This window comes from Heteronotia binoei, chromosome 11 (assembly GCF_032191835.1).
Source record: "Heteronotia binoei isolate CCM8104 ecotype False Entrance Well chromosome 11, APGP_CSIRO_Hbin_v1, whole genome shotgun sequence".
In the NCBI taxonomy this organism is placed as follows: Eukaryota; Metazoa; Chordata; class Lepidosauria; order Squamata; family Gekkonidae; genus Heteronotia; species Heteronotia binoei.
The window spans coordinates 36,412,388-36,427,158 of NC_083233.1; the positions used below are offsets into that span (position 1 = coordinate 36,412,388).

The 14,771-nt window shown below is 43.3% G+C and overlaps 1 protein-coding gene across 1 annotated transcript in view; it reads left to right on the forward strand.

The window, feature by feature from the left end:
• The window catches only part of NRK (Nik related kinase), a 121,811-nt gene that overhangs the window by 60,621 nt on the left and 46,419 nt on the right, over positions 1-14,771 (forward strand). The window contains exons 13-15 of the mRNA XM_060249208.1: positions 596-757; positions 3,285-3,449; positions 8,065-8,211. Coding sequence (XP_060105191.1) covers positions 596-757; positions 3,285-3,449; positions 8,065-8,211 — 474 coding nt within the window. The remainder of the gene's footprint in view (positions 1-595; positions 758-3,284; positions 3,450-8,064; positions 8,212-14,771) is intronic.

Consider the following 14,771-nt stretch of genomic DNA (forward strand, 5'->3'; position numbering starts at 1 on the left):
AAAATGATTTAAAGATATAAATGCATTCTCCAAGCTGGCAGACAGGGCAGTGGAGGCTTCAGACATCACACAATATGTGTGAAAGAGCCACATGTGGCTTCCAAGCCACAGTTTGGCCACCACTGCCATACCAGGGTTGGTGTGATTTAGTGGTTAGAATAGGACCTGGGAGAGGGTGCGTGGATAGCTAAGCCATTCATCCATCTCGTTGCTGTCATCTGTGATTTGCATCAGCTGTCCTGGGCCTGAGGCAGAGATGGGTCTTTCTCAGCACCTCTTGTCCAAGGTTTTCTAACTGGACTTACCAGGACTGTATGGCGTCATACATCTCCAATATTTATATATCTGTTTTCATAGCAGTTCCTTCCTTACCACTTGCTAGTTTCATATGCCCACATGGAAAAATTAATGAAGTCTAGAGGATCCTGTTTTTATAAATCAGAGGTAACCCCAGGGTGTAGAACCCTCCTGTTCCAAAGCCTTGTTGGCACAGAGTTACTGATAGTAGCCATGTAACGTCATTACAGCTCCTTTTATGAATGGTTTTGAGCTTGAGATGAAATAAAAGCAATATAATTTCCCGGCATGTGTTTAGCACCAAAAGAAAGAAGAGCTCCGGAAGCATCAGGGCCTTGAAAGGCGATGTCTGGAGATCAAGCAAGCTCCAAGCAAAGCTGAAAAGGATAAAGACTGCAGGAGAAGTATTGAGGATGACCAGTGCAAAGTGGAGGGAGAAAAGAAACTGGAGAGTCAGCAGGTATGGATTTCACTTTGTCAAGGAGAAAATTACTTTTACTTCCACGGTTTGTACACATTTATGTGGCTGGCGATCCTCTTGGCGTGGTGAAGGAACAGATGCTCTCCTCTGACACAACGCAGTATGTAAAGTGGACACTCCGTGTTTGGGGTCAGAGCATTCACAATCCCTCATTTCTTTGTGTGTTACATGCTGTCAAGTCACTAATGATTTAAAGCAACCTTACAATATAAAGACCTCCAGAATTTCCTATCATTGACAGCCTTGTTCAGATCTTGCAAATGGAAGGCTGTGGCATCCTTTGTTGAGTTAATCCATCTCATTTTGGGACTTCCACTCTTTCTACTGTATTCAGCTTTTCCTAGTATTATTGTCTTTTCCAGTAAGTCCTGCCTTCTCATAATGTGACCAAAGTACAATGGCCCCAGTTTAGTCATTTTAGCTTCTAGGGGGAGTTCAGGCTTGATTTGATCTAGAACCCACTTATTTGTCTTTGTGGGGGTCCGTGGTATTCATAGAACTCTCCTCAAACACTGTATTTCAAATGAATCAACTTTTTTTTTCTCCTGTCACCTTTCTTCAATTTTTTACCCTTATAAAAGGGGAGAGGTTTGCTCAGATTGGCTTTAGTACAAACAGGCCTCAATGAGAGCATCTGTTTTGCATGTTACATTCTAGCTCTTCACATTACTGTTATTCATTGTTAGCCTGATTTCAAGTAAAGCAATACAGGGGCAGGGGTTTCATACAGTGAATTTCCTTCCATTAATTAGTCTTCTCTGAAGTGCTATGGTCATTTAAAACAGTTCTGCTTCCCCTACACACCTTTTTTGACCACACAATCTTCCTTGGACTTTTTTTAATGTTCTAAGGTGAGCTCTATAGTGTTAAACCGTTATAGCACTGAAGTTCTAAGGTAAGAGCTGTAGCGCTCACTTTAGGGAAGGGAAGGTATGGAGCCGAATAAATTCAGCAATACTGATTATTACTGTGGTCTCTTTAAATAACTTCCCTTCCCTTGCTGAGGCTTCAGCCACTGTGGTATGACTTAGAAAGGGAAGGTATTTAAACTTTAGATACCTTCCCCTCCCCCCCCCCAGTTGCATCCCAGTGGTCACAAGCCTCAGGAAGGGAAGGGATATTTATTTAAACACCTTACCTTCCCAGTTTGGTGTAGTGGTTAAGTGCATGGACTCTTGTCTGGGAGAACCAGGTTTGACTCCCCACTCCTTCACGTGCAGCTGCTGGAATGGCCTTGGGTCAGCCATAGCTCTTGCAAGAGTTGTCCTTGAAAGGGCAGATTCTGGGAGAGCTCTCTCAGCTCCACCCATCTCACAGTGTGTCTACTGTGGGGGAAGAAGATAAAGGAGATTGCAAGCTGCTCTGAGACTCTGATTCAGAGAGGGGGGGGGGTATAAATCTACAGTCTTCGTCTTCTTCTTTTGCTAAGGCTTGCAGCCGCTGCAACATAACTCAGGGAGGGAACACCCCAAGTTGCACCGCAGCAGCAGCATTCCTCACTGAGGAAAGGCTTTAATGTGATTTGGGTGAATAAATATTCAGCTCAACACATACCCTAGTATTAATTGAAATGCTATCCAAAGTCATTCACTTTTGTTTGTTTTCCTCATTCAAGCAACTGGTGGAAGGCTTTTCATTTATTCATTTTCAAAACTTCGCTTTTAGTTTTTCTCTATCCAGTCCTTTTTGAAATGTACATTGTTGCCTTTGTGTGTGCTGATGCAAAGCATGGGCGTAAGGGCTGTACACAGCTTAAATTACAAGGTGAATGAAAGCAACGGTGAGGAAAGAGAAGGATTGCTCCTCCTAGCACCCCCTTGTGTTCATTGAGCATTACTTGTGAATAGAGTCCACATGGTAATGAAAAGTAACCATATCGGCTTTGCACATTTGGGACCCCTGGTCTTACATATGGAGCCTGCATGCTTGTGTTTTGTCGGCATGAGGGCTCTGTTCAAATAATGAGAACACACACACAAAGTCAGCTGCCAGATCCTGCTGCCCCTCATATCTCCTAATGTCAATTGCAAATAGTCCTTTAGGATCGGCAAGATGTACATATGAAGCCCCCCTGTCCTGGATCTGTGTGAGGAATGTACCATAGTATCATCCACTGTTTGTAGCTAGAATGTCGAGCTATCTTTTCTATGCTTTATCTTTTATTAGTTCAAAAAATTGACTCTGCAGTAACATGTGGTAGACCGAGACCAGCACTTGGAACTTCCAGCACAATTACAATAACATCTTGTCTAGGTTGGGTGTTTAGTATGCATTATTCACCCAGTATTGAGTGGTTCTTCCCCTTTCCTGAAATATATTGGGCACCTGGTGTAAGCCGTGCATTGTTTTTGTAGGTGTGCAGACGCCTGAGACCTGCCTAAAACCTCTGCTTTATGAAAGAGTTACTGATCATCATACATCTATGGAAAAGCTTTGTCAGATTTGTTTATTTCTTGGCTCATCTTTCTTTCTTCACAGTCTGTTTCCTCTTTGTTTCCCCCACCAGAAAGCAATTGAAGAACCACATCATGGGAAGAAGCTTCATCGAACTCTTCCCAAGGATCAAACACAATTACTTTCTCTCCAGCATGATCACAAACAGAAAAATAAAGATGCACCCAAGATACAGAGCCCGCCTGCACCTCTTCCATCAAACAGTGCTAGCAAAGAGGTATGGTCTAGCTTATTGAGAATAGGCTGTTGTCTCAATCAGAAGCAACCAATTGGCCCACAGTGTTTACATGAGACTTTAATCCAGACATAGTAAAATATTTCCTTGAAACAACCCTGTGAGGTAGGTTAGGCTGAAAAAGAGTAACTGGCTCAAGGTCACCCAGTGAGTTTTCATGTCCAAGTGGGGATTTGAATCATGGGGCTTCCAGATCCCTAATCTGATGTCCTGAGTAGAAATGCGCATGAACTGGTTTGTGAGCCCAAATTTGGCATGAACTTGGCTTAGTGTTCAGGAAAGACACCTTGCTTAAACATTCCTGGAGTTTTGCCTGGTTCAGCTGTTTGGGTCATTTAAATTTGTTGTGCAGTTGTGCAGTGTGGTTTATGCTCACCTGTTAGGTTTAAACAGCTGCAAGCCATTTCACCAGTTGGTTTCACTTCCCCCTGCTTCAAAATGGGAGGAAGCAAAATGGACCACAGAAATGGCAGTGAGGCTGGATGAAACGTTCAGTCAGATGCATCACATTTGCTTTATCTTAGTGAGCTTTCTTTTAAGCATTTTGACATATTCACAGTTTTTTAAATTAAAAATCCCATCCTTTCAGTACATGCCCTGTAAGGAGAATTCTGGGTTCTGATCTCCATTAGGGGTTGTGTGTTACTCTTGATGTTAATGCAGAATACTGAGCTATGATCTTCTGTAGGCAAACAGAAAAATGATGGAGAGAGAATATTCATAGACAACAGTATTTTGGAGAATAGGATGCGCCAGTGGTCTTTTAGTTGCTTGACAGACAGGTGGAAATCGATAGTTTAAGCAATGAAGGATTTGACACAGTGGGTCTTGCTTGCGTGAACTATCCAAACAAAAGGTTTTTTTCCAGATGCTCAGCTTATCCCATACTTTCCACTTTTATTGGTTAAGGGGACCCATTAATGCCTTGGGCCTTTCAAAATCTTATCTGTAGCCTAGTAGAAACACCAATGAATGAGTAATTAGAAATGACCATTAGATTGTGCTGTTTCTAGGCTTTGGTGGTGGTGGTGCCATAAAGTTGCAACCAACTTACGGCAACCTCTCATGGAGTTTTCAGAGGAAGAACTAATAGAAGTTGTTTGCCATTGCTTTCCTCTGCATAGCAGCCCAGAACTTTCTCAGTGTTTTCCCATCCAAGTACAAACCAGGGCAGACCTTATTTAGACCCTCTGATGAGACTAGGCTATCCTAGGCTATTCAAGTCAGGGCAGTTTCTAAGTTTTAGGAGAAGGAAAACACAAGTTTCATTGCTTCAGCTGCCTCGCTTTTTCTCCTCTCGTCCCCCCTCCCCCGGTGTCCAGGACAGGGGGTGGGGGGACCTAGCAAATGTCAGCTGTAATATTCATCTGTGTCTCTGGCATGTATTCCATAAATGACCTCTTTGTACTGGAATAAAATGCATTGTAGAAATTTAGTCCATGCCATTACTGTTAAATTTTAATCTAAATGTACTGTTCTGATTTTCTGACATTAGCAGTTGTAGGCAGTGAGTCTCAGTTGGAAATCTGAGGCATTAAAGTGAGGCAAATTGGAGCGGGAGTAATTCTGGAATTTCCTTTGCAAGTACTGATTGTGCCTTGTGTGTTTCTGACACCATACTGTCACTGTTTATAGTTCTGCAGCTTTAGATGCCTCATTTCTTTAATCCCATTGGCATCGCATTGGGTGGGTGTTTTTTTTTAGGGGGTGTTATTCAGGATTCATGGGGACACGAGCATTGAACCATTTGCCCCCTGTGAAATAGTAATTAGTTCTTATTGAGACTGTTGTCATTTAGTTTGATCTCCTGGTGTTACGTTAACAAAGAGGAGGAGCCATCCCTGCTGAGGAAAGTGCGGCAGATCGTATTGTGGGGTGGGGGGGGGGGAGAAGAATGTTCTGCATTTTGAAGGAACTTATTAATTGGTTATTTATATACACTCCTATTAGATGGGTTTGAAAAGTCTATCATCACCAGAGGAGGACAGCTGCAAACATATACGCAGGCCGAAGTCTGTTTGAGCAAACTAAACAAACATTGAGGTGATAGCCTTATCTTATGAAAGCTTCCTTTCCCTGGCCTGGATGGCCCAGGCTAGCCCAACCTCATTGGATCTTAGTGGGCAGCCGTGTTGGTCTGACGCAATAGAACAAAGCAGTAGCTAAGCAGGGTCCTCCCTCCTTAGTACTTGGATGAGAGGCCACCAAGAAAGACCAGGGTTGCTATGCAAAGGCAAGCATTGACAAACCACCTCTGTTAGTCTCTTGTCTCGAAAGCCCTACGGGATCTCCACAAGTAGCTGCAACTTGAGTGCACTTTCCACCACGATCATGAAAGCTCCCTTTATTATAACAAAGACCAGATATAAACATTATTTAGTAAATACTTTATTGTCAATGTCATGTTTCTCCTCAATATGAATGGAAGGTCCAGTGGCATTTTCCAAGGATAATTCAGTGGGTAGGTGGTAGACTGATGGTGCTGAATCACACACACAATGTTTTTCTTTTGCAACACCTGCTCCTTGGCCCTTTTACCCTCAGCTTTTCTACCACCTCTGCTGTGAGATTAGAAGGAATTCTGGTGGGTGGGTGTGGGAGGGACCAGCTTGGGAGAAACAGTAAGCCAGGGATAAGTAGCAGGAAAGTGAAGGGGGTAAGCACACACACATCATACACCTGTGACCACCAGTTCCCCTATCCAAAGCCCATCTTTTGTTATGTCCCAGGGGTTATCATAAAACCAGCACAAAGCTTGTCTTTATGACAGGCTGGGAACATGCAAGGGGGAAGATTTGTCCATTATAAGGACTCCTGGGAGCTGTAACCCTCCTACGGGACTTTTATTTATTTTATGTATGCTCGCTTTTCTCACCAGTAGTGACCCAAAGCAGCTTACCCTCTCTTCCATTTTATTCTCACAACAATCCTGTGATGTAGGATAGGCTCAAAGTATGTGACTGGCCCAAGGTCATCCAGCCAGTTTTCATGGCAGAGTGGGGATTTGAACCTGGTTCTCCTAGATTCTGGTGCAACACTCTAATCACTACTTCATACTTAGAAAGGCCCAGCCACAGTGTGAGGTAGAGGGTAAGGTTGGCTTTTACTTCAGGAATGTCCCAAAGGGTGGTACCTTATTTTTGTCAGTAGAAGTGAATGGTAACCACTAGTTTATGTGAGAGACATCCCTGACCTGGATAGCCCAGGCTAGCCCGATCCTGTCAGCTCTCAGAAGCTAAGCAGGGTCAGCCCTGGGCTGTATTTGAAGGGGCAACTTCCAAGGAATACAAGGGATGTGACACAGAGTCAGGCAATGACAAACCACCTCTAAAACATCTCTTGGCTTAAAAATAAGTCTAGCACACCACCAATGTTCCCTCCAAGCTGTGGACTCTTGTGAGCAAAAATTCTACTTTGTGAGCTACTGGTATTAAAGTTGTGAGCTTCTGTATAAATTAGTTTGCTCTGGGGCCATTTTTCCTGAGCTAAGACAAAAATATATGAGCTGGAGGCTAAAAAAACTGTGAGCTAGCTCACATGAGCTCAGCTTATAGGGAACACTGCTCACCACCTAGTGGTGCATAACACTAAAAGAGCTAGCACTTTTGGCTGCCAGATAATCTTAGGATCTCCTGGCTGTACTACACACCGCTGTATGATAATTATATGGGAGAAAGTAGTGGTGGATACTACTGAAGTGCTTGCTAATGCTGCTTCAGCTTTGGTCATTGCGAATGAAGGTGAACTCTGCATAAAGGTTATAAAAGCCTGAGTCAAGAGAAGTATGTTGGCTTGCTGCCTAAAAGGCAGTACAGTAGGCACCTTGTGAACCATAAGGGGAAGGGCATTCAAAAGGTAAGGGCACCACCACCACCAAAGCCCTACCTCTGGTTACTAAACCCTTCACCTCTGTGCAAATAGGGATACAGAGAGCTGGCCTTGGGAAGAGGATCTTAACTGGCAGTTTGGACAGAATGTGAGGAAGTACTTCTTCCCATATCATGGGCCCCTGTTTAGGGAAGAACCAACAATTACAGAGTGATGGTCTATGGGGAACTGGTATACATACATGTGCTTATATGTATAGATAAAGATATATACATACAGCCAAGTGTATATAATCAGTGACTTCCTTACAATGATAAAAAAAAGTTGAGAGCAAGCAGGCTTTGTTTAACAGCTTCCCCTCCTGTAATTTCAAATCCATTCCGAGTTCCAGCAGAAATTTGTTATTCGCAAGAACCATTTGCATTCAAAACGTGAGGTTTAAAAAAAAATTTATCTTGACAACTTAGACAAAAAGTATTCAAATAGTCTGCAAGTCAAAATGTGTCCAAAATTCCCAGTTCATAAGGGAGTTTCATTTTAATGCTTTTGGGAAACGGGCAACTCTTGAGCATTAATAATAATATATACATCCAGAGCAAAAGATGGATTTAAAATTCAGAGGATGAACTTGCTGGAAAAGATGTAGAAGGTCTCCGTGAAGACAATATGGCTGTGCAGTGAAACAGGTATGTGTCATGCTGTAAAAGATGCAACTGTGTTCTCTGTACTGAATCTTGCTGTGCATCTGTCTTCATTGATTTATTTCCAGACCAAAAGCAAGAAGAGTGAAAGCATCCAAACGGATCTCAACTGGGCAGCCCTTCTGGGACATGAAGCCGTCTCTCACGGTAGGCTGGGATCTGGCAGTAGTTCCAGTCCTTGCACGCCAGCGCTGCAAAGAGCAGGATTTGCTCAGGTAGGAGAGACTCAACCATTTATGAATGCCTCCATTTGGGCTGCCATCTTTCTTTGAAAATGGATAATGCTGAACAGCAGGCAGGAAGTGAAGAATGGCAATTGTTGTTTTCACAGAAGGAAAGTAGTACTAATGAATTAAGCAGCATTACACAGCAGTCTTTGAGGCCTAGGTGAAGAAGTCGTATGGCATTGCTTTGTGACTAATCTGGAGCTGGTGGCTTCAGATTTATCTTTGTTGCTGGGCCACAGATTTGCAACTGTGACAATTGCCCCACCAGTTGTCAAACCACTGTTTCTAACCAGGAATCTGCAATTTGGGTTCTTCTTAGGACCAAACTCGACCAGGGGTGTCAAATTCATTTGTTATGAGGGCTGGATCTGACATAAATGAGACCTTGTCTGGCTGGACCATGTTGGGCTGGGCTGTGTGTGTTCCTATTTAAGGTTAGGTAGCAGAGATATAAACTTTATAAGGAACACAGACAAATGCAATGAAATTTTTAAAAAACTTAAAACATTCTTAAAACATTAGCACTCATTGGTCTTAAAGGTACTTTCTTTGTATATCTCCCATGGGATCCAGGGAACTGAGCAAAGGAAGCTCTGGCTCGAAAGATGGAGAGGAGGATGGAGACCAGGATGGAGAGGAGCCTCAGCCAATAGAAGGAAGAGAGGCTTGGCTCAGTAGCTTTGCTGTGTGATTGAGGGAGTCTGGAAAAGCAAGCTCTGCCTCCCCCTTTCCTGCTCAAGGGAGGAGTCCTAGCCATGGAGAAAATAGAGGTTTTGCTCTGTAGCTCCTGTGCGATTGAGCAAGCCTGGCAAAGCAAGCTGTGATGCAGAAGGGAGCAAGTGAGAGGAAAAAGGAAGCAGATGACAGCCAGTTGCTTGGGGCCCTGATTTGGCTCCTGGGCTGCATGTTTGACACCCCTGCATTACAGCATCCATGAGTCAGATCCATGAATGCCAGTGCCATTTTAGAACTGAATTTGGACATTTAAAAATGTTGTGAAGGCCTGATCCTGATTGGGCCTTATCAGGCTCATGGCATGGTGGGACCAGGCAATCTTGTTTCCCCCTGCCCCTGTGCCTTTTCAAGTGCTGAAACAAGCTGTAACATCTAGTTAAGGGAAGCAGCACCTGAAGCAGAGCATCCAGAGATGACCAGAGTAGATGGAAGGTTCATATGGTAGAAGGCGTTCCTTAAGGTATGATGCCCTCAAACCATGTAGGGCTTTGAACGTCAGTATCAGCACTCCACTCAAAGTTCTGGCTTCAGCATTCTGTACCAGCTGTAAATTTTGGAGAGTTTTCTACAGCGTTCTTGTCTCCTCCACTCTGTCCTCATGACAGAGACCCTAGGAGGTAGGTTAGGCTGAGAGAAACTGCCTAACCAAAGGTCAGTCAGTGAGTTTCCATAGCAAAGTGAGCTTTTGAACCTGGTTCTCTCAAATCCTACCTCTGAGTGCTATAACAGTTCCCAGTGGTTTTCTAACAGTGTTTGGGGGATTTTGTGGGAATGTATATGTGGTTCCTCAATGAGAAAAACTGTAATGGCTGGCTGGTAGGTTTCCATGAAAGAGAGTTTGCATCCCACTATCAGTCTTCCCTTAAGTGTGCAATGATGGGGAACTATTGGTTGGAATCTAGGGCTCCAATTCATAGGAATTCCTCAGCAGACAAGTCAGAGTGAGAACAGTTTCCCTGTAAACAGAATGTTCTTAAAAACCACTTCTCCATACAGAGATATATCTGGGTATCCCATACACTTGGGAATTGATCACTTTCTTCTCTTTTTTTCCCCTTTCAATCCAGAACCAACAGATTAGATGGCAGAGAAGCCAAAATGTACTGCATTTTTTAAAATTGGTTTGGTGTGAAATTATGCTCTCAGCTCTGAACATATTTTAAAGTTTTGAATATTTTGAATAGTTCAATTCATCCTTTTCCATCCCCTGCTCTTTGTATCTTGAGACTTATTTCCGAAGATAATGCGTGCCCTCCTGTACTTTCAGCCAACCTCAATGCGAAACTTCTCTGCCCAGTTACAACCAAGAACACAAACATAATAGAGGCAGGAAGGGTCGACCTGGCCTGTGACAGTCAAGCATTTGTTGATCCTGCTGTTTCCTGGGGGATGAGAAGCTGAATGCTTCACAGGCCTAGCAGGATCTGCTGAGATGACTGTTATTTGTGGCGACATTAATGCCTGACTGGATTGATTCTAGGAGATTATTCTTACATGTTTCACAGGAAGTCTTGGACCATCTACAGGCAGTTTCTATTTCCATTGGAAATATTTTACTGTGTATAATTCATATGACACTCTAAATGCACCTGATATTTTGTGAAGCAAAGAAGACACAAGCCCTGCTCGGTCAACCAAAATGGAACTGTTGATGTAAGGAGGAGGGGTCAGGATTACGCCCTCCAACACCAAAATCCACACAGAGTGATTTATCCACACATTGTTTTCATAGAGCTTATGCTCTCTGTGTGTAGACCTGTATAGAAAATCTAGAGCAACAGGTGGGCATTTGTCATTGTCTATACATACTTTGGTTGTCCCTTTGTTTTGAGTGCCAGTTTGGTGTAGTGGTTAAGTGCGCAGACTCTTATCTGGGAGAACCAGGTTTAATTCCCCACTCCTCCACTTGCAGCTGCTGGAATGGCCTTGGGTTAGCTATAGCTATCACAGGAGTTGTCCTTGAAAGGGCAACTGCTGTGAGAGCCCTCTCAGCCCCATCCCCCTCACAGGGTGTCTGTTGTGGGGGGAGAAGATATAGGAGATTGTAAGCCACTACGAGTCTCTGATTCAGAGAGGAGACAGGGTATAAATCTGCAGTCTTCTTCTTGGTCAGCTGATCAGAACGAAATTCCCTTTCCTAATAGATCCAAGTGGGCAGCTGTGTTGGTCTGAAGCAGTAGAACAAAGCAGGAATAAAGTGTCACCTTTAAGACCAACCAATTTTTATTCAGAAAGTAAGCTTTCGTGCGCTCTCTTAAGCACACTTCATCAGACGAGGGGATCAGGTATTATGAGCTGAAATACAAGCAGTCTGGCAAACTGACTGGTCACATGGTCACATAAAACAGTGTGGGTAGGCCATTTGGTCTGGATAGCCATAAAAGGTAATAAAATTCTCTGCCAAACGGTGTTTCTGCAAATCTAGGTGAATCACAAAGGGACATGTATATCCAACTTGTAGTCCACCCAATCAACCTATCAACATCAATCTATACATATTAACATCATTCTAGTCTGCCATTAGAAAATAAGAATACATAAAATGAAAATGGGTTAAGTATATGTAATGAGATAAATAGCCAATATTCCTTATTTATGTCAATATAAAACATTATTCTGATACACTATTATGAAAGAGAATACTGTGGATGTATAGCTATACTCACTGAGAGTGGGTTTAGCATATGTAATGAGATAAAAAACCAATGTCCTGTTCAGTCCTGGAGAGGTGTTTGTTCCAAGTTTCATAATAATTTGTAATTCAGCAGTTTCTCTCTCCATTCTGTTCTTGAAGTTCCTTTGCAGTAAAACAGCTACCTTGAGGTCACCCATTAAATGCTTTGGAAGGTTAAAGAATACATCCACAGTATTCCAATGTATTTCTCTTTTATAATAATGTATCAGAATAATGTTTTATATTGACATACTCAAATAAGGGATATTAACTATTTATCTCATTACATATACTTAACCCATTTTTATTTTATGTAGTCTTGTTTTCTAATGGCAGACTAGAATGATGCTTAATATGTATAGATTTATGTTGATAAGTTGATTGGGTGGACTACAAGTTGGATATACATGTCCTTTTGTGATTCACCTAGATTTGCAGAAACACTGTTTGGCAGAGAATTTTATTACCTTTTATGGCTATCCAGACCAAATGGCCTAGCCACACTGTTTTATGTGACCAGTTGGTTTGCCAGACTGCTTGTATTTCAGCTCACAATACCTGATCCCCTTGTCTGATGAAGTGTGCTTAAGAGAGCGCAGGAAAGCTTACATTCTGAATAAAAATTGGTTGGTCTTAAAGGTGATACTTGATTCCTGCTTTGTTCCCTTTCCTAAGTCACTGGAAGCCTTTCTAAAGGACAGGAAGTGTCACCTGATATACTTTTGCTTGGGGAGGTCAATCGCCTTGCAGTTCCTTTCTTTGTAAGAGCTGAGTGGTTGAATCCTTTCTTGACATCCTTCCCATCACATTCTTTGGCCTCAATGTGGGACAAAACCATGCTAAAACTGACTGAAAGGAGCAAGAACTAGTTTTAACCATGTCCACTGAATTAACATGGCTTGCCATTACACGTAGGAATTGAGCACCCACTTGAAAGAGCAGGTGTCGATGCTTGGGACCTTTTGAAACAGGCATTGCAAATTCAGTGAGAGTTGCTTTATTTTCTGTACTCTGAAGAGGAGATAGATCCAAAGCATCCTTTACCAGAGTCACTTTGGCATCTTGGTGTGGTGGGAAATGTGGCCATATTGTATACATGAACCATAATTTCCCAGGAGAAAAGGTGTGAGCTATTTCTCTCCACTGAAAAACCAACTTGGGAGGATTGTGTTTCCTCTCATGCATCCTCAGCTGACAGATGTAATTTCTTTAGTTACTAATCATACCCATAGTACAGCACTTCTCAGACTAGGATTCCTGAGGGTTTGTGATGGGACTCTGGAGGGTCTGCAGTTCTCATGGTGGTTTTTCTCAGCCCTGATATTTTAGATCTTTTGACAAAAGATGCCTGGGAGAAGAAGAAGAATTGCAGATTTATACCCCGCCCTTCTCTTTGAATCAGAGACTCAGAGCGGCTTACAATCTCCTATATCTTCTCCCCCCACAACAGACACCCTGTGAGGTGGGTGGGGCTGGAGAGGGCTCTCACAGCAGCTGCCCTTCCAAGGACAACCTCTGCCAGAGCTATGGCTGACCCAAGGCCATTCTAGCAGGTGCAAGTGGAGGAGTGGGGAATCAAACCCGGTTCTCCCAGATAAGAGTCCGCACACTTAACTACACCAAACTGGCTCTCTAAGTCTAAAAATAATCATACTTGGCATTGAGTGTCTTAAATTGTTCAATTTGCCTTATATACTTAATGTTGCAGTCATTACAACCATGTGAAATGGATTCATTTTATTATCTCCAGAACTGGGGGTTGGGGCTTGAGCATGAGAGTGTGGCTTTCCTGAGGCCTACCTAAAAGTTCATGGAGAGCCACCATAGTATAGTGTCTGCAATGCTGGACTTTTACCACACTGCTCTGGGTTCCAATCTTTGCTCAGGTGTGTATGTGTAGTTCAGAGGGCTTTGGAGGAGGGTGGTATAAATAAGTCAAACCACAGACTTCCTGATGGCTTAGCTGTTATGCTATCCTGTCTGTTTAGGAGCTTCTGGATGATTTCCCCCCCATGTATTCCTTAGAAATACCATTTGCCGTCTCTGACTGCCACTTTTTGTTCTTAGTGTCATGTCTTACTCCAGGAGGAGGACAGCTGTGATTTTAGCTGGAAGAACTGTCACACCTTTGGGTTGGCTTTCTGACAGGTGTCTAGTTCAGCCTGTGGTGGGTGAGGAGAGGAAGAGTGCATGCAATTTGCTGTCATCTATGCCACCATGAGGGAAACAGTGTCGTTCCCAAGTCCCCAAGTCCATTTCTTTACTCAGGAGAAGCTGAATCTTATGGATAATGTGTGGCTGCTACTGAAAATTGCAGCCCTGGGTCTCCTCCATCCTCTTCTCATCACACTGAGTTTTCCTCCTCCCTTTGCAAGTGCTTGCTAGTGAAATGGAGCCAAGGTAGGAATACATGAAGCACAGTGGGTGCTTCCACACAGCGACTGTTTGCAAGTGGATTTTGCTGTTCTTACCCAGTAAGAACATGCGTGTGTGTGAATGCATCCAGTGTGTGTAAATGCATCCAGTGACACCACATGACATGTTTTATTTTACCAGACATTACTGGGGATCTAGAAGAAGGAGCTCCATGGCTCAGAGTGGTAAGCTGCAGTATTGCAGTCCAAGCTCTGCTCACAACCTGAGTTCGATCCCAGCAGAAGCTGGGTTCAGGAAGCTGGGTCAAGGTTGACTCAGCCTTCCATCCTTCCAAGGTCAGTAAAATGAGTACCCAGCTTGCTGGAGGGAAAGTGTAGATGACTGGGGAAGGCAATGGCAAACCACCCTGTAAAAAGTCTGCCATGAAAACGTCATGATGAGTCATCACGCCAGAGTTGGAAATGACTGGCGCTTCCACAGGGGACTACCTTTACCTTTTTAGAAGAAGGAGACCCAAGGTTTCTAATCGCCCATAATGTCTAGTTTCTCTTCACTGTGGATCTTTTCTCCATCTTTTAGCTGTTTTTGTACAAACGATGCTTTGTGCATTTAAGCCATTTCCCTTCAGTCTTACCTGACCTTCGGAGGACACTTAAGCCTCCCTATTTTCTTGGTTCCAGCCTGCAAGTAGCCCCCATAAAGGAAAGCAGGAAGATGCTGCTGGTAATCTAATCATTAGTTTGTGCTTTGGAGTTCTGTGGCT